This window comes from Myxine glutinosa, chromosome 6, assembly GCF_964187855.1.
Source record: "Myxine glutinosa chromosome 6, kmMyxGlut1.1, whole genome shotgun sequence".
Classification (NCBI taxonomy): Eukaryota; Metazoa; Chordata; class Myxini; order Myxiniformes; family Myxinidae; genus Myxine; species Myxine glutinosa.
In genome coordinates, this window is record NC_136266.1 from 117176960 (window position 1) to 117197829 (window position 20870).

Below are 20870 nucleotides of genomic sequence, written 5' to 3' on the forward strand. Positions count from 1 at the left end.
AAAAGGTGAGAACAAATGTAAACAAGAGAAAAATGACCACAGTGTGGTCACCAGCTGCGACGTGTAGAATCATGAGGATATCCGTTGCAATATGCGCTACCAAATTCGACCAGTCGTTCTTACCTCATACCAACGCACGTCCGAGTGTATGCGCATGCGCTATTCAAAAAGGCACCCCCAAAACAAGAACAACAACGCGGTCCTCTCATCGAGCTGCTCATCACAGCTAAAAAATATCAATCCGTACCTTTTCGTTGGCATCGTTTGGATAAATGGATGCAGATCTATGGGAGAGACTCTATAGGGCTCGCCAAATATGATTCGATGTGCCGGATGCTGAAATAAAGGAATGATTTGCCACTTCACTTCAATGACCAAAACTCAGATCCAAACATACCTTGAACACAATACTTTAATTCCTTTGGATGCGTAATTGCTCCTGATGGCCGCTCGCTCTGCTTCTTGCTGTGCCGACGATAAGCACGGCGACGTTGGCTTTCTCCCCACAGATTCGAGCCGCCGTGCATGCTCGGAATATTGAGGATGGCCACACCTTCCAAAGACATGCTGCTCAGTTCCATTTGGATGCCATCGCACTGTGGGTCATAGACAAATGCTTAGTGGGAGTAAACGAAAAACATATTGTACTACCAATGGCTAAGCCCACCTAATAAGTGTGAGAACTGCTGAACCGCCTCACTTTATTTTGCGATCTGATCAAAGATGGCCGACTTGTAGACTGGCAGCCATTTTAGATGTTAAAAAACCCGATATTGAACATGTCCTCAACCACTTGTGGGAAATGCATTTACCGATCTTGTTCAATCTTGGCACACAGATAATTAATGAATGATGGCTTACGTATGCGTGTCATTTTTTTTTCGAGATCAGATCCAATATAAACCACTGGCATACATTTTGTTACTTAAACGTGTCCTCAACCATTTATTGAACATGCATGGTCCGATTTTGTTCAAACGTGGTACAAGCACAGCACATGACAGCATATGCGTGCACTTCACTTTATTTTGCGATTGATCAAAGATGGGCGACTGGTAGACGAGGCCATTTTATTTGTAAAAAGAAAACCCGATACAGACCATGTGCTCAACCATTTCTCGGACGTGCATTTACAGATCTTGTTCAAATTTGGCACACAGATAATGAATTATGGCTTACATATGCACGTCATTTTTTTGAAATCAGATCTAAGATGGCCGACTGGTGGCCATTTTGTGATTTAAACATGTCGCCATCCATTTTTCGGACATGGATGGACCGATTTTCTTCAAACTTCGCTCAAAGGCAATACATGAGTATACACATGCAGAAGATTTTGTTTGTCATCCGACCAAAGATGGCTGACTGGCAGCCTTTAACTCTGTACAGTAAAATTACTAAAACCACAGCGGCGGTTATGACATGTTATGTCTTTTTATTCTTGTTAAATGTTATATGTGTTTAACTCTTACATGAGCCTCGACTTAGTATACAAAAAAACTTTTATATAATGTGCTTTTTAGTCATTACCAGAATTTTTTTTTTGACTTTACAATATATTTCATTGCTAACCCCTCCCTCTCACTCTCTCATTCTCCTCCCCCTGGGCTTATTCTCAAAATCCGTGCAGTTGAATCTCTCCTGCATGATCATGGAGTGGAATGAATCAGCCATGTGTTACTGATACCAGCCCTAATTATGGTGGTTCTTGTTATCATGGTTGATTCTAGATGATGCTTATTGTGGTTAAAAGGGTTAAAAGCGCTCTTGGTAAAATGTGGCCGGAAATCGGATCGTGACCCGGAAGAGATAAGGAGGGGGGGGGGGGGAGGAGAAGTGGCGGAAGATCGTGAGCAGACGTTTTCTGATTGCAGCTCCGGACCGAGCAGTCAAACGTACAGTACAAGGGAACTTTGCCTCCTTGAAAAGAAGTCCGCACGATAGGAGATCGCCGGATTGCTACGGAGCCTGCATAGTCGGGTATCCTCACTGAGGTTGCCGAGTATCCTTACCTCCAAACCCGGGTGCGAGAGAAAGCCATCCGCCATCTTCGCCACACGCACAACCGGCAGTGACCAGGTTTTGGTGTCGCGTCGGCCGGGCATCATTCTCCGGTGGCTTGCCAGGGATGGCTGTACAAGACAGTGGCTTTTGGACGGTTATTGAGGAGACCGCGGATGGAACCGCAACCGTGTACGTACCAGAAATTGGCTTTGGGAGGTTTCCCATTCTACCGCTATCGTGCTGGGGATTGGACCACGTGACCTAGGGTTGGTTCGATCGTCTACGCCTCCACTGATTGGAATCGGAAATTGATTCCACGATCGCTGGAGCGAATCGACGTCGCCTGGGAGGAGTCCAGTGACATTGGGGAAAGGGCCGTGAGTTTGGGGGTTAAGGGACTCGATAAGGTGGTGCCACCTGTAGAGAGGAATTATATGGTGAAGTGCTGTACTAATTGGGGTCGTGATTCCTGTGTGGGATTTTATAATATATTGTGGTTTGTTCGTAACCCTTGGTGTGGACTCATTATTGACTGGCTTGTTTTCAACCAAGGACAACACACCTTTCTGCCGGGGACTTCCTCGGGGTTCGGAGGTTTACCGAGACCAGAGGATAGGGGAGGACCCCGCAACACATGGCAGTTCCAGGCCCGCAAAATCCAAACATTTTAGTTGTAAATACCCGGCACCTTCTCTCCCAAAAATGGATATAGAGACCTTCAATAACAGACATGAGATCAGGCCATATCTCGAGCTTTCAATACAGTCTGGCATCCAACCTTGCTCTCCAAACTCTCTGCCGATGGCATTCCAGGCCAACTCCACACATGGCTTACTGACGGAAGTCAGAGCCAACTCTTGTAGCCAACGTACTCTCAAAGCTAATGCGTGACTCTAAACAGAATCATATGATCTCCTCTTCCTGTTGAGGCTAGAGTGCACGAATGCAGTGTTTGGGCCTAGTCCTATACCTATTCTTCATCAACAATCTCTCTGATTCCAAGGAAAGGCCCCTTTATCTATTTGCTGAGGACTCCACCCTCTGCTGTGACACCCCTCATCCTTCAGATAGGCAGGCAGTAGCTTCTTCCCTCTCCCTTTAGACTTTGATCAAATCACATGCTGGTCAATCACTTGGAATATGTTTTTCAATCCTGACTGACAAATCTCACACTCTCATTCTCTCTATCCAAAAGGACAGTCTGGCAATCCCTCCAATCTACTTTCTTAACAATGCTTTTGAGGAAGTTCAGTCATTCAAACTCCTGGGTCTCACGCACAGCCACGACCTTTCTTGGGCAAATTGCATTTGAAAGCTGGCCTCAAAAGCCAGTTGCCGACTGAGAATCCTCCATTATACAACATCCTTCCTTGGAACACCTAAATTTCTTTCCACGTATAAGGCCTTCATCCGCATCTTGATGGAGTACTGCTCTCCCCTTTGGGCTGGTGACCCTGCCTCAAACCTTGGTCAGCTTGACACTGTGGAAACCAAACCTTTCCCAATAATTGGAATCTTTCGCGATTAAGCTTAGTCAATGGACCTATCCCTTTCCCATCACAGACACTTCGGTGATGCCTCTGACTTAAACTGCCTTCTTCCTAGTCTTGCACAATCTGCTCGTTCCCTGCTTTCTCCCCCCCCCCCCCCCCACCCCTCCCCTCCCTCTCCATCTATCTGCAGGGCACACCTGGTCCACCAGCAACCCCCTTCTCATGAAACTACTAAAATGCAGAATCACTGCTCACCTCCACTCATTCGTTCCTCTTTTCCCCCCACCTGTGGAACCAACTTTCACATTCTCTTCAATGGCATTCTTCCCTACAGATATTCAAGACATCTGTTCACCACAATCTTGGATCACCCCTATCCCCCCAACTCCCAATCCAAAGCCATGATCTTTTCTATCCTCGTTAACTTCCACCACCTCCATTTCTAAGCCTACCTCCTTCCAATTTCCCAGTTTTCCTTCCTGGGAGTTTGCTTCTGTATCCATATTGTCCACCCCTCACAGCCTTTTCTTCCCCTTATCCCTCTCCACATCCATTATTTGCTCAAGTCTCCCTCTATTTTGTCCTTCGACCCTGCCATTGGTGTTTCCCTTCTCTCTCTAATCTTCTTTACATTCTGTTGTTTCCATTCAATAGTATAGCTCTTCGACAAGCCTTGACTCTGAATACAAAAATAAAGTGCTTTAAAAAGGTTTTGCTGTATTCTTAAATGTGTTTTTTATTACGTCTTGGGGCCAACATGTTTTCTCTAAGAATGCATCTCCAATTACAGTCACGTGAAAAAGTAAGTACAACCCATGTAAAGTTTTGACTTTTTCAACATATTTAAACATACAGCTATTTGATCTTCATTTTAACAATATTGATAGATAAAGGTGATATAATATAACAAATATCATGAAACATTTACATTTTGTAGTCCATTGTATAATTTAAATAAACATAAATGCAAATTTCGCATGTGGAAAAAGTAAGTACACCCTTGGCTCTAATAGGTGGTATTGCCCCCTTTGGCAGAAACAACCTCAAGTGGGCGTTTCTTATAACTGTCTACCAGTCTCTAAGATCGACTGGGAGAAGTTTTTGCCCACTCCTCCATGCAGAATTATTTCAGCTGTGCGATGTTTGAGGGGTTTCTTGCATACACAGCTCGTTTCAAATCCCCCCCACAACATCTCGATGGGATTTAGATCCGGGCTTTGACTTCGCCATTCCAGAACCCTCCATTTCTTTCTTTTCAGCCATTCCTTGGTGGATTTACTGGTATGTTTAGGGTCATTGTCATGTTGCAATGTCCACCTTCGGTTGAGATTCAACTTTCCGACAGATGGCCTCACATTGTCCTCAAGCACCCTCTGGTACAATGAAGAATTCATAGTGGATTCTATGATGGTGAGCTGCCCAGGCTCTGACGCAGCGAAGCTGCCCCAAACCATAATATTTCCACCACCATGCTTTAGAGTTGGTATCAGGTTCTTGTGGTCAAATGCTGTCTTTGGTTTTCGCCAAACATGTCTTCTGGTACTGTGGCCAAATAGCTCTACCTTTGACTCATCTGTCCAGAGCACATTGTTCCAGAAGTGCTGGTCTTCGCCTAGGTGTTCATTGGCAAACTTTAGTCTTGCCCTGATGTTCTTTCTGGACAGCAAAGGTTTCCTCCTGGCACACCTCCCATGTAGATCAAATTTGTGCAGCCTCTTTCTAATGGTAGACTCGTGCACTTTGACATCAACAGTGGCAAGAGCTACCTGTAGGCCCCGTGATGACATTCTGGGGTTCTTAGAGAGTTCTTTCAGCATCCTGCGGTCTGCTCTCGGGCTGAACTTGCCGGGGCGGCCTGGCCTGAACAAGTTGGCAGTTGTTTGGAATCTTCTCCACTTGTAGATGATCATCCAGACAGTCAAATGATTGATTTCAAATTGTTTGGAGATCTTTTTAAATCCCTTCCCAGACATGGAGGCATCTATAACCTTCTTTCTGAAGGATTCAGAGAGCTCTTTTGATCTAGGCATGGTGACGCCGCACACTTCAACAACAAAGAGCAAACCAAACTAAATGTCTGAGGTTTAAATAAGACAGGTTCCTCCAAGATCCTCTCTAACGATGTTCTAATCATTTGCACGTGAGCTGGTGCACCTGATTCTAATTTTAGGTATTTGAAGTAGTGATCAATGTAGGGGTGTACTTACTTTTTCCACATGCGAAATTTGCATTTATGTTTATTTAAATTATACAATGGACTACAAAATGTAAATGTTTCATGATATTTGTTATATTATATCACCTTTATCTATCAATATTGTTGAAATGAAGATCAAATAGCTGCATGTTGAAATATGTTGAACTAGAACGGGCACTCGGTAGAGCGCATACCTTCGCCGCAGCTACTGTTCTGTACTTGGCATGGGAGTGTAGGGAACAGAACAGTGAACATTTGACCTTTTCGTGACCTTGACCTTGACCTTTGACCCGATTGCTCCCAAAATCTAATCAAATGTGTCCCGTATAATAACCAATCATCCCACCAAATTTCATGCAATTCGGTTGAATACTTTTTGAGTTATGCGAATAACATACACACACACACACACACACAGACATACAAATAAATACACAGCGATCAAAACATAACCTTCCGCTTTTGCGAAGGTAAAAAGTCAAAACTTTACATGGGGTGTACTTACTTTTTCACGTGACTGTATATAATGGCAGTGATTGGGCAAATAGGGTTCGATATACAGAATTTTGCTTTCTGTACAACTTTTCAAGAAGGTATACCATCCACAAATTGAGGGGTGTAATTTGTAACACAGCAATGGATATTTCACCAGTGACTCTTTGAAATTGATAGTTTGGTCAGCAAAAGCAGCATGCCACAGGCCATTATTGCAGGCACACAAATTACAACCCGGCAAGTGGCCGTGGCCCATTACGGTTGGGGTCACTGCAGGGTTAAACAAGGTCAATGGCAGGGAGGAGGAAGAGGAGTTATGGAGATGGAGGCACAAAGACTGGAGGGAGGGAAATAATGAAGCCAAACCTCAATCTCGATGCACTCATGGAGCTTCTTGCACGTGGCGGAAAAGGTCTCCGAGGTTCCAAACTCAAAATACCACAGCTTGTTCTTCATACTATGGACAGGATTGGATGGTATCCATGTGTACAAAGATGATAACAAAACTACAGTTCTGAAACACAATTAATGTGCTTCTCCAGATCACATTTTTGATTCGTACTTCACATAAGGATGTTCTCAAGCACCTACCATATTGCTCTTCATACAGAAGAGATTTCTTACGTGCATTTCAGGTTCAGTTAAAAAAAAAATCAATCATTCATGCAAAACATAGTCCTAGTACCCCTTAAATGCATTACAACGCAATAAAGTTTTATCCATTAAATAGTAGAAATACAAGTTTACACTCAACATCTGAAAATTAAGAATGTTTAAAAAGAAAATTATAATTTCATTGTTAAAAAAAAGCTCTATATTTGCATGATTTGTGTTTTCACAGAATTTCTTTTGTATACAGAATCGAGGCTCGAGGATGAGTTAGATAGAACACAGAATGGAAAAGGAAACAAGAGCAAGAATTGCTTTGCAATACATGTCCCCTAACGGTGCCAATTAATGTTTTTTTTTTTTTTTTTAAACAAATTTAGAAAATTGATGAAAGACCCTTAAACTCGAATTTGTTCGATAACTGATCATAATAAAGCCATGTACAAAGTTTCAGTTTAATATGTTAAAGGGTATGGGGAAAAAGTAAAGAAAACTGACCCATGTATAATATGTGATATTTTTCAAGTCCACAAAGGGTGTAACTGAAAAATTTCCGAAACTTCCAAAACTCGAATTTGTTATGTAACTTGTCCCCTACTGTTGTTGTGGTTCTCTCTCTCTCCCCCTCTTGTCTCCTGCTCCCTTTATTATATGTTCTATGTTAGCTCTTACATATTATGCTCTTACATAACATCTTATATCTTATACACTACCGGTCAAAAGTTTTAGAACACCTACATTTTTCCAGTTTTTATTGAAATTTACGCAGTTTAATGTCTCAATGTACTCTGAAATTAAGCAGAGAACAAATAAACAATTGCAGATAAAAGAGAAATCAGAGAATCATTTTGTTTAACAAAATTTAATTCAAATTTTTGACTCGGCAAAGTAGCCACCTTTTGCAGATATAACCGCCGAACACACTCGTGGCATTCTTTCTACAATGGAAATCAAATATTATTCGGAAAGTTCTTCCCAACACTGTTACAGAAATTCCCACAAATGTGTTGCACTTGTAGGTTGCTTTGCTTTCACCCTTCTGTCCAGTTCATCCCAAACCAGCTCGATGGGGTTTGAGTCTGGAGACTGTGCTGGCCATTCCATGATTTGAAGCCTACCGTCTTGTTCTTTTCCTTGAAGGTAGTTTTGACATAGCCTGGAGGTGTGTTTAGGGTCATGATCTTGCTGTAGGATGAACCCCTGACCAACTAGGCGTATATCAGAGGGTATTGCATGGTGCTGCAAAATGCTGTGGTAGCCCTTTTGGTTCAGAGTGCCAGTCACTCTGTGCAAGTCGCCGACTCTGGATCCAGCAAAAGAGCCCCAGACCATCACGCTTCCTCCTCCATGTTTGACAGTTGGTGTCACACAATGAGGAACCATCCTTTCGCCGACTCGACGGCGTACAAAAACCCTGCTCGATGAACCAAAGATTTCAAATTTTGATTCATCGGTTCAATTCATCAAATTTTGATTCAATTCATCAATTTTGCCTCTTTTTCTTATTTTGCCATCTTAGCAATAGCTTTCTTACTGCCATTCGACCTGTCAAACCTGCAGCTGGAAGTCTTCTCTTCACAGTTGAAACTGAGACTTGCTTACTTCAACCAGTGTTAAGCTGTGCTTGAAGCTGTTGTCCTGTGAGCCGCCTATCACGCAAACTGTTGACTCTCAGAAACTTGTCTTCCGATTCTATTGTGGCTTTGGGTCTGCCAGACCTCTTCCTGTCAGAGTTTCCTCCCGTTTCCAATATACTACTTCCTGCAGTGCAATATTGTCCAAATAATGATTCAGAAGGTGTAATAAAAGTCTGTTCCAATACTGCTTTTATACAGACAGGGGGTTTGTAATCAAGTAATCAGCAGAGGTTGGGACACCTGTAGGAATTGTTTGCATCAACTTTCAAGGCTTAATTTACTTACATTGCTGCAGAACAGCTGTAAGTTGTTAACCCATTACTTGTTCCCTGAAGAGGTCCTTCTTTTACAATATAACTGTACAATTTACATTATTTTCCCGTTTTTGCTAACCTAAACTTTTTTTTAACCTCGAGCAGTTTACTGCTTACCTTTGTACCATTTCAGGTTATGCACTGGACATTAAACTGCATAAATTTCAATAAAAACTGGAAAAATTGAGGTGTTCTAAAACTTTTGACCGGTAGTGTATGTTAGCTCTTACACTAGCCTCAACTTAGTATACAAAAAAAGAAAAAAAATGTTCACCACCATTTCTTATCTTCCCCCATCCAAAATCTTGATCTTTGCTAGAATGGCATGTACCCACATTAATCCAGCCCCAAATTTACCTCCTTCAAATCCACTCTCTCGCCCACTCTTGTCTCCCGCTCCCTTTATTAGCCCACGTTGGACTTAATCCGAAACGGAGGCTTATGGATTTGGTCTCGTCCGTCCATGCGTCTGTGCGTCCGCAACCATATCTCAGAGATGTATGGACCGATTTTGTTCATACTTGGCACAAAGACAATACATGATGGTATACAAATGCACATCATTTTGTTTCACGATGTGATCAAAGATGGCCGACTGGCGGCCATTTTAGTTGTAAGAAACCAGATGTTGAACATGTCCTCAACCATTTCTTGGACATGCATTTGCCGAAGTTGTTCAAACTGGGTGGACATAAATGAATTATGGCTTACATATATATGCACGTCATTTTATTTTTAGACCAAATCCAAGATGGGCGACTGGCGGCCATTTTGTGACTTAAACGTGTCTCCAACATTTTCTTGGACATGCATGGTCCGATTTTGTTCAAACTTGGCAGAGCACAGCACAACAACACAACAACATGCATTTTAAGGCCTTTTGCCCTGCTAGAGCGGGGGTTAGCCTTGTGGTCCCATGACAACCTTCTCCATTTTGCCATATTTTCTGCATCTCTCCTTGTTAACCCCCTTGCCCGCATTTCTTCTTCCACCATCTTTAGCCAAGTCTTTCTCGGTCTTCCCCGTCCTCTACTTCCTTCTACATTCATTTCCATCACTCTTCTCAACCAGTCACTTTCATCCTTCCTCAACACATGACCAAACCATCTCAACCTGTTCCTCTTCACAGCATCAATCACAGGCTCTATTCCCATCATCTTTCGCAATTCATCATTTGTCTTCCTCTCTCTCAACAATACTCCGCACATCCACCAAACCATTCGCATTTCCACCCTTTCCAGCCTTCGTTGCTGCTCTACATTCATGACCCATGTCTCGCTCCCATAAATCATAACACTTCTCACACATGCAGCATACACCTTTCCCTTCAGCTTCAATGACACTCCCCTCCTCATCAGCATGCCACTCAGTTCCCGAAACTTCTTCCATGCACATCTCACTCCAGTAACCGTTGCCGATTCTGATTCTGATCCACCTTCTCCATTCAGCATGTCTCCGAGATAGCAAAATGTTTACACACCTTCCAGCTTCACGCCGTCTCCAAGATCCAACTCAACATTTCCTCCATCTGCAGCTCCCTCTGTGCACACCTTACATTTGAATGTAGCTGCCACACTGGTTAATGACCCTCTCAGACCGCTACATTTTTGATGAACCCACTCAGCACACATTGTACATTGAATGGAGTTCACTCTGACACCCTTCCTGCACACAGCACATGGCCACTTCCCAGTTCTTTCCACCTCACCACATGCTTTACCACTTGCCAACACCTTCGTCTTTCCTACATTCACCTTCAGACATTTTCTCTCCATACATTCCTTCCACTTATTCATCTTTTCCTTCAGTCCATCTATACTTTCCGCAAACAACACCAGATCATCTGCATACAACAACTCCCACGGTAAACCCTCCTTTACGTTCTGAGCCAGCACCTCCATCACAGCTACAAATAGTAGTGGACTTAGTACCGACGCCTGATGCACTCCCACCTTCACCTCAAACTCACCACTGTTCCCGTCCTTCATCCTTACAGCTGTGCACGCTCTTTTGTACATTGCCATCATTACTCTGATCAACCATTCCTCCACTTCTAACTTCCTCAATGCCCATGTCAATACTTCGCGTGGAACCCTATCGAATGCTTTCTCCAGATCAACAAACCCAAGAAACAACTTCTTCCTCTTCTCCATGTACTTCTCCTGCAACTGCCTCACAATAAAGAGTGCATCTGTCGTGCCTCTTCCTGGCAAAAATCCAAACTGCATTTCGTCGATCTTCACCTTCTTCCTTATCCTCCTCTCCAACACCCTTTCCAATACCTTCATTCCATGCTCCGATAACTTTATCGCTCGGTACGAGCCAAACTCCAGAGGGTCACCTTTCCCTTTGTATAGAGGGATGAGGGTACTCAGTTTCCAAGCCACTGGAATGCGGCCTTCTTTCACCACCAGATTACAGATCTCTGTCATTCTCTTCACACCCCAACTTCCTGCTGCCCTCAACATATCTCCCACAACTCCCGTCGACCCTCCCGCTTTTCGACTCTTTATTGCTTTTATCGCTTCCTCAACTTCCTTCTCAGTTATCTTCTCTGCCGGTCCTAAAACTGGGTTACTCTCGATGTTGCCATCCCATTCATTCTCTGTATTCAACAGCATTTCCATATATCTTTTCCATCTTCCTTTAATTCCATCAGGGTCCACAACAATTTGTCCCACTTCATCCTTCAAGTAACTCACCCCCATCACATCACACCTCTCTTTCGCTATCTGCTTTGCAATCCTGAATACCGCTCTCTGACCCTCTTCCGAATCCAAGCGTTCTCCGAACATTTTCCTACATGCCTCCTGCGCCTTTGCTACCTCTTTCTTTGCAGCCTTCCTGGCTGCCTTATAACTTTCATGCTCTGCTGTTTCTGCTCCCGTACCCTTCGCCTTCTGCCACTCCTTGAACTTCTTCCTCTTCTCATCAATCATCTTTCCAACTTCATCATCCCACCACCATGTTTCCGAGTGCCTCGGTGGTCCTTTTGTCCATCCACATACCTCACCAACGGCTCCCAACAGACTATCTTTCATTGACATCCAACCACGTTCAAGCTCAACCACATCATCCTCTACCCTACTCAGCCTCTCTTTTAATCCCTCCGTTACTGTCACCTCTTTCAACCTCCACACCTTCATTCTCGGTTGGTCCTTCACCCACCGAGGTCTCCTCGCACCTTTCACCCTAATGTCGCAGACAATCAAGTGGTGCTGTGAAACAGCCTCCTCCCCCGGGATCACCTTTGTGTCCCGGAGGTGCCCCCTATCTTGCCTACCCACCATCAGGTAGTCAACGGTTGTCGTCGACCCACCTGACGTGTATGTAAAAAGCTTATTATCCCCTTTCTGGAACTGAGTATTACAAATCAACAAATCAGCTCCATCAGCAAACTCCCAAATCATTTCACCTTCTCCATTTCTCACACCATATCCGTAACCCCCATGAACTCCCTCAAAACCGTCCATACTCCTTCCCACATGTCCATTTAGGTCTCTTCCGACCACAACAACTTCCTCATCTTTCACGTTTTCCATCAGCTTCTCTATCGCCCACCAGAACTTGTCCTTCTCTTCATCGCTCCGACCAACCTGCGGAGCATATCCCGAGATGACGTTCACCAAGAGCTTTCCAATCATCATTTTCACCATCATCAACCTATCACTCACTCTAGTCACACTCACCACACTGTCTACAAACTCCTCAGAAAACAGGACACCAACACCATTCACGCCCTCCGGGCACCCTTGCCACACAAACTTGTATTTCTGTCCCTGCCTGCCCTTCACCATTCTCACACCACTTCCCTTCCATCTCGTCTCTTGCACACAACATATGTCCACTCTTCTTCTGACCAATACTTCCACCACTTCTCCTGATCTCCCTGTCATTGTCCCTACATTCCATGTCCCAAACCTCAGAAACCGATCTCCACTTCGGGCTGTACCCTGCCCATATGTAGTTTTAATTGTCATGGTTCTCTTTTTGAGGCAATGTTTTTTATGGCCGAATGCCCTTCCTGACGCCAATGCACAGCACATGACGGCATAATCGTGCTCCTCACTTTATTTTGTGATCTCATCAATGATGGCCGACATTTTAGTTGTAAAAAACCCCGTTATTAAACAGGTCCTCAACCTTTTCTCAGACATGCATTCACCAATCTTGTGCAAACTTTGCACACAGATAATGAATGATAGCTAATACATGCACGTCATTTATTTTCGTGAACAGATGCAATATGGCTGACTGGCGGCCATTTTGTTTCTTAAACTTGTCCCCAACCTTTTCCTGAACATGCATGGTCCGATTTTGTTCAAATGTGGCACAAGCACAGCACATGACGGCATATGCATGCACTTCACTTTATTTTGTGATTGATCACAATGGTCGACTGGTAGACTGAAGGCCATTTTTGTTGTAAAAAAAACCCGATAGTAACCACATCATCAACCATTTATCAGAGAGGCATTTACCGATCTTGTTCAAATTTGGCAAAGAGATAATGAATGATGGGTTACATATGCATGTCATTTTTTTTTTTGAGATCAGATCCAAGATGGCCGACTGGCAGCCATTTTGTTACTTAAACATGTCCCAATCCATTTCTCAGACATGCAAGGACCGATTTTCTTCAGAATTGGCACAAAGACAATACATGAGTATACATATGCAGAAGATTTTCTTTGTCATCAGACCATAGATGGCCGACCGACAGCCTTTAACTCCGTACACCAACATTACTAAAACCACGGCGGGGGCTTTGACATTTTGTCTTTTTCTTCTTGTTATATGTTCTATGTGTTTAGCTCTTACATGAGCCTTGACCGAGGCAATACAAAAAAAAATTCTCATAATAAAGCCATGTACCAAGTTTCAGTTGAATATGTTAAAGGGTATGGGAGTAAATAACAGAAAACCACAGGCGTGACAGACGGACGGCAGACAGACAGATGGAGAGCAAACATATATAGTCCCCTCAGGGTAGAGGACTAATAAATAGAAGGAAACTAGAACAGCACTTGGTAAAGCGCATACCTCAGCCAGGCTAAACGTTTTGTATCCCACTGAGAGGCCGGATCAGAACCAAAATCTAATTGGCTTGTTCTTGTCACCTAACCAACTCATCCACATAGTTTTGTCATAATTCGTCCACAACATTTTGAAATATAGTGATACATATAGATTTTGCCCCCATTTCCCAGTGGTGAATAATCACTTGAAAAATTCTCATATCCAGATCCAAATCTTCACCAAAAACAAAGAAATTCTTCATTGTCAAATACCCAACCGGTCCACCAAGTTTCTGCCTAACCCATCCACAACTTTTTGAGATATCTTGCTTTATATACTTTTTTGGCCCAATGTATCAATAGTGAAGAATCATTTAAAAATTATAGGATCTGGATCTTCACCAACATCTAATAAATTTGTCCTTGTCACACACCCAACATGTCCACCAAATTTTGTCCGAATCCATCCACAACCTTTTGAAATATCCTGCTCACAGACAAACAGACAGACAGACCAGGGTGAAAACACAACCTCCATCCACCCTCGGTGGCGGAGGTAAAGAACAGTGAAAAGAGGAGGGCACGGTGAAGGGGGAATATACTCCAATAGAAAAGTAGACAGATAAAATAGAGGGAGACAACCACCACCATACAAAAGTAATGGCAACCACCATACAGGTCCCTTTGCATAGTTATTTCATTGCAGACCATTATCTCAGCCCCTTCCCCTTATTTCAGGTTATTATGTCGTTATGCATTGGGGAAGGGGAAAGACAGGTCCTCCACTCATAAGGGATGATTTGCCAGGCAGTGCATGCAGGCTCAAAGGTACACCATCCAAGCACCAGGTAAAAGTTCCTTTGAGAGAGTTTGTGGGGGCAGGGGAGCGACACTCCACCAATCAGGGCCTGAGGAATGTCAGGGGAGCATGAGGGGGAAGAGTGATGCACTCCACCAATGTGGAGCCCAGACACCCTCGAACAGCAGCCCCACCCCTTGCCAGGGCCCTGACAAAAAGCCTTGCAGACTTGATTCTTGGTCTTGGCCGGTCTCTCTCCGCCTGGTTCACCTCGCACGTGCCTGCGCAATCCTGCGCAAGGATCCTGCGCAAGGATGACACGCAAATTCGTGAAGCGTTCTTTCTTTCTGTCTCTTTCTGTCTCTCTCTCTCTCTCTCTCTCTCTCTCTCTCTCTCTCTCTCTCTCTCTCTCTCTCTCTCTCTCGCGCCACCTATCGGCCGTCGGTGCGTTGGGTGTAGCGTCATGGCGGCTGTGAGCAACTGCTCTGTGTTTTGGTGAGTCCGTCGTGAGGTTTCCCCCCTCTCCTGCCCTCCCCTGCCCCCCTCCCTCTCCTTTTCCATCCTATGTGCCTTTGTGTGCGTGCCTCCGGATGGAGTCCCTGTCAAGGACATCATCCTCGCTGTGGGGAGCATTGTTGGGGATGAAAATATACGTGCAGCTTCGCGTATGAACCAGAAAGTGGTGGTGTTCGTTTCGGACGAGGAACTCGTCCATGACGTGGTAAGTGCGGGAATAACCACGGAAAGCGGTCACTTTATGATGGCATCGCCGCTATTAACTCCCGCGACGAGAGTGGTTATTTCTAACATACCACCATTTATCCCAAATGACAAGTTAATGACCGTGCTATCACGGTACGGTAAAATGGTATCGAGGATTTCAACAATCCCTCTTGGGTGTCGGAATGAACGTGTTAAGCACGTAATGAGCTTCCGCAGACAGGTGTATATGGTCCTTCTAGACCGTGGGGACGACACAGGCCTCAATATCACTTTCAAAATTAATTTTGAAGAGGCAAATTTCCAGCTATACGCATCGTCCACCACCTTAACATGCTTTCAGTGTGGAGCGTATGGACATTTAAAACGTTCTTGTCCCAAAGCCTCGTGTGTCAGGTGTGGCAAGACAGGTCACACTGCCATAGTTTGTAAGGAGGAGGTTGCTCTGCTAATGAATACGCCCAGTGGGAGGGAGGTAAACGCTGCTCCACTAATGAATACTCCCAGTGGGAGGGAGGTTAACGTTGCTCCACTAATTGAGATTCCCAGTGGGGGGGAGGTTATCGCATTGCCACCGCCTAAAATTCCTAATGAGGGTGAATCCAGTGTTCCAAGCGTGAACGTATTTATTTCTCCTCAGCAAAATGTTGAAATGGACACTGATAGCAAAGTGGGGACGAGTAAACGAAGGGCTCCGGATGATAGTGACTCATCTGGAGCAGGTAAAAAGGTTGTGCTCGATTTGCAGGCTGTTAGTGAAAAAACTCTTCAGGATGCACCTGGAATCTCTCTGCAAAGCGCGGACCAAATAAATATAGAGGAAAACCCAGAAAAGAGCATCAGGGTTCAGCCGCTAAAACAACGCGCTTCCATTACTCACACAGACGACGTTAATGATGTAAATAATTCAGGCCACGATACCATGAATGGCGCATCATTGATCCAAGCGAATGTCGCCGAACAGGCTGACATCCATAATAAATCTGCCAATATAGCAGAAAAGGGCGGAAACATAAATCCACAGGAATGTGGGAATAATGATTTCATGCCAATTGAGGAAATCAGTAATCAATGTGCTGATGTTTCCCAAACACAGCACTGCGTGGACCCCCCAGACAAGGGAAGGCTAGGTTGCATAGCGGGAGAAGAAAACGGTATTGACCCAGACCCCATTGGACCACTTTCTGATTTATCAGAATCGGAAGAGGAGGTGGAGGTAACAGCATTATCACAATTAATGCCAGATCAACCCCCAACCCCTCCCCATATTGTTCTCTCATTCCTCAATGAAACGTATAGACAGCGAAATGTCATCATTGGGGATCATTTCCCTGATTTGGCTCCCTTTATTCAGGCTGCAAAACTAGTCATAAAAAAATCTGAGGAACTAAACCTAACAAAATCGCAGTTTCATCGACTAAAGAAAATCACATCGACTAAAGAAAATCATAACAAAGGCAAAGAGTGAGTACTCACAGTGTCAGACAAAATTTACTAATGAGTGATGAAGACGCTTAATCTTGCAACACTCAATATAAATGGTGGTGGGGCCAGTCACGTCCGCCAGATCCAAGTGAATAGTTTATTCAAAAGGAAACAAGTCGATGTAATATTACTGCAAGAAACTCATATTATTGAGAAGGTTGAACATGACTGGAGCAGCATGGTCAAAGGTAAATGTTTCTTCAGTAATATGTCATCTGTATCTGCTGGAGTGGGGTTTTTGCTAAAACCAGGACTTGTACCTGAATCTTGCCTCTTTCAGGAGGTGATTCGGGGACGTTTTGCCTCCCTAGAATTGGTGATCAACAGCCTGAAGCTTATTATTTTTAATGTATATGCACCAAGCGAGAGTACTGACCGTAAAGCCTTCTTTACTGAAGTGATAAACCATTTAAACTTGTTCGACCCAAATCAGTGCATATGCATGGGGGGAGATTTCAATTGTACGCTAGAGCCCAAAATAGACAGAAATTCACCGGAACCACATCCCGAGTCCCATGGTGACCTCTCCCAGTTCCTTTCAGGTGGGGCTTTTTTGGATGTATGGCGATTGATGCACCCAAATGACCGGCAGTTTACATGGTGTCGATGCTCCAATGGCCAAGTATCCTTAGCGAGGCTTGACCGCTGGTACATCACCCCACGATTAAGGAATATTGTAACCTTCTCAACTATTACCCCTTCCATCTTCTCTGACCACCACATGGTCACGATGGGCCTATCTTTCCCACAATTCAAACGGAGGAGCGCCTATTGGAAATTCAATACAAGCCTTTTGGATGATACCCTGTTTAAGGAAGCCTTTCGCATCCTATGGATAGCAATAGTTGGAAAAAAGCCCCTCTTTGCTTCCACTAACCTTTGGTGGGATAATATGAAAACTCATATACGACTGTTTTGTCAACAGTTTAATTCCCATATCACTCATGAAAATCAAATCACATTGGCACGGTTGGAAACCGAAATTCTAAAACTGCAAAACAAAATGGCAGAGCAGGAAAATGAGACAAATTATAAATTGCTCCTTGAAAAAAGGACCCAACTCCGGGAACTATTACAGGAGAAGGCTGCAGGACTGCTAGTTAGACTGAGAGTAAAAAGCATTAAAGTATCAGATAGTCCTAGCAAAGCCTTCTTTCACTTAGAAGCTGAAACGAAGCCTCCCCAGTTTATTTTATCAGTTAAGGACCCCAGTGGGAATGAAATTACAAGTTCTGATGGGGTAAAAATCACTATTAGAAAGTATTATTCTGAACTATTTGCTAAAAAAGATATATATGAGGATAAAATAAAATGTTTTACCTCCCATCTCCCAACCCTAACTGAGACTCAACGCCTGGAGCTGGATGTGCCTTTAAGCCTTGATGAATTACAGCGTGCCCTGGTTGGAATGGAATCTGGAAAGGCTCCGGGAATTGATGGCCTGCCAGCTGAGTTTTACATGGAATTTTGGGACATTTTGGGACCAGAACTATTGATTGTAATCCAAGAATCCTTGCGAAAAGGTGTAATGCCACTAAGCCTAAGGAGAGCAGTGGTGAGTCTTCTCTCAAAGTCAGGAGACCTCCGGCGGATGGAGAATTGGAGACCGGTTTCAATAATGTGTACTGACTATAAATTGTTTTCGAAAGCAATGGCAAATCGTTTAAAAAAAGTCATTGGTGATCTGGTTTTACCTGATCAGACATTCTGCATCCCCAGTCGTTCGATTTACGACAACATTTTTTTCGTGCGGGATTTAATGTATGCTCGCCATGACCAAAATGATTTTGGAATATGTTTTCTAGACTTTGAAAAAGCCTTTGACAGCGTTGACCATGTTTTCTTGTGCCATGTTCTTGAAGCATGTGGGTTTGGGGTAATTTTCAGGGCCTTTATAACTTTATTGTACACTGACATCTCCAGTGTAATTAAGGTGAACAATGAACTGGTTCCCCCCATAAAGGTTCAGAGGGGGGTACGGCAGGGTTGCCCAGTCTCAGGTTTGCTTTTTGCGTTAGCAATGGAGCCATTTCTTTGCACACTGAGAAAGAATATCTCTGGCCTGACCTGTTTTCCTGGAAGCCCACCAATGACTATATCGGCCTATGCAGATGATGTTTGCGTCATTATAAAAAACCACCAAGACATTGTTGCTCTTGTAAAGTCCTTAAGAACCTTTTTCATGGCTTCATCTCTGAAGGTTAATTGGACGAAAAGCAAAGCTCTTTGGGTGCCATACCTTAATAGCTGCCTACCTGTCTCAACACATCTGCCTGCTCTTCCAGAAAACTTGGAGTGGAAAACAGATGGTGTTGATTACCTTGGTGTGTCCCTGGGCTCTACACAATTTGAGAAAAGGAATTGGGAAGGTGTGACTGGAGAAATAGACAGGAGGCTGAACCTGTGGAAAAGAGCCCTACCGCACCTCTCATTTAAGGGCCGAGTCTTAGTGGCAAACAACTTGGTTGCTGCAACGTTGTGGCATCGCTTTATTTGCCTGCAACCACCAGAAGTGCTGCTGGACAGGATACAGGCCAAACTTGTGGACTTTTTTTGGGGAGGCCATCATTGGCTGCGGCCAAGTGTAATATGCCTTACTTCATCTGAAGGTGGTCAGAGCCTTGTTCACGTGAGATCCCGTCTCATGGCTTTTCGCCTGTGCTCCATTCAACGCCTCCTATTTGGTGAAAACCTGCCAAACCATGCCTTGGCTTGCCATATTTTGCAGCAGGTGGGTAGACTCGGCTATGGTCTCGAAGTATTCCTGACTCACCTCAAGTACGTGAATACATCAACGCTCCCCATATTTTACCAGAGCCTTCTCAGTGCCTGGGAAAGACTTTCCGTGAGCCGTAAAGCGGACACCTACTCCCCAGGGATGTTTGAGGTTGAACCCCTGTTCTTCAATCCTCTCTTCCCTGATGTTCTCAAGAGTCGTCATTTGTGCCAACGCTTTATTGAGGCAGGCATAAACAAAGTATGGCACCTTCGGCCAAACTCCGGTGTCGGGTGGAGGAATGTGGAGGAAATTTCAACCTTGACGGCGATTCGGTCCAAGAGGACAATTGGAACGATTTTGAGGAAAGTTGTTCAAAAACGTCATCAGCTACAGAAACTTTGGACTTGGAATACTTTTGGACACCCCAACGAGTCCCTGTTTCCGAAACTGATTTTTGACTGCTTTCCCAAGGAACTTCCACCTGTTAGCACAGGGACAAGTGTATTGCATGCTGAGAGCAGCAAGAGCCTGTATAGGTGGTGGTTATCTCAAGTTCTTGGTATTCCTCCACTAAATGGAGTAGCACGATGGAAGAGGCTACTCCCTGCCGGGCCCCCCAATGAACCTGTATGGGAATCAATGTATAGCAAGCTGATCAACAAAAGAACAGGTGATCTTCAGTGGCGCCTTGCCCACTGGATCATCCCATGTAATACATATGTATGGAATTTTGCCCCAATATCTGCATGTTGCCCCTTTTGTTCTGTAAATGAGGATGTTTTTCATTTTTTTATAGGTTGTGAAAGACTTTTTCCTTTATTTGAATGGTTAGACTTTGTGTCGTTCAAAATGAATTTCAGATTTACTTTTCGATCCTTTATTTTTGGGCTCAAAAAGAGACGGCAACACAACAAGGAATATGAACTGTTGTGCTTTTTTGTAGCTACAGCAATGCTTGCTACTTACCTGTCCAGAAAGGAGAAGCGGATTGGTACACCCATTCATCAATGCAAGGTCATGACGTTTTTCAATGCACTGTGTGCTGCAAGGCTAAAACATGAGTTTGAGTTTTCCAAGAGCATGGGCGAAATTGATGGATTTGTGGAAAAATGGTGTTTGAAAAGTGTCTGTGAAGTCCGCCAAAACGAGTTGGTATTATTTTTCTCTTGATTGTTCATAATTTCTACAATTCATAGTATTGCTGCAGAAGATTGCATTTGTTTTCGGTAAAAGTTGATCTGATCAACGCATATATCTGTATTGTTTCCTCGCTTCATCGTTTTCTCTTATTTTTGGCTTTGTTGATTTTATACACTGTACATCCATGCACTTTATAATTTTTGGAATAAAAGGACGTCAAAAGTCTGTTTTTTTTTTTTT

The 20870-nt window shown here is 43.9% G+C and overlaps 1 protein-coding gene across 3 annotated transcripts in view; it reads right to left on the reverse strand.

The window, feature by feature from the left end:
• LOC137430230 (diacylglycerol kinase beta-like) overlaps positions 1 to 20870 on the reverse strand; it is a 414122-nt gene that overhangs the window by 45480 nt on the left and 347772 nt on the right. For all 3 annotated transcript variants that reach the window (XM_068120933.2, XM_068120932.2, XM_078780433.1), the window contains 2 exons: positions 6556 to 6646; positions 398 to 596 (listed from right to left, as the gene is read on the reverse strand). In XM_068120933.2, coding sequence (XP_067977034.2) covers positions 398 to 596; positions 6556 to 6646 — 290 coding nt within the window. The remainder of the gene's footprint in view (positions 1 to 397; positions 597 to 6555; positions 6647 to 20870) is intronic.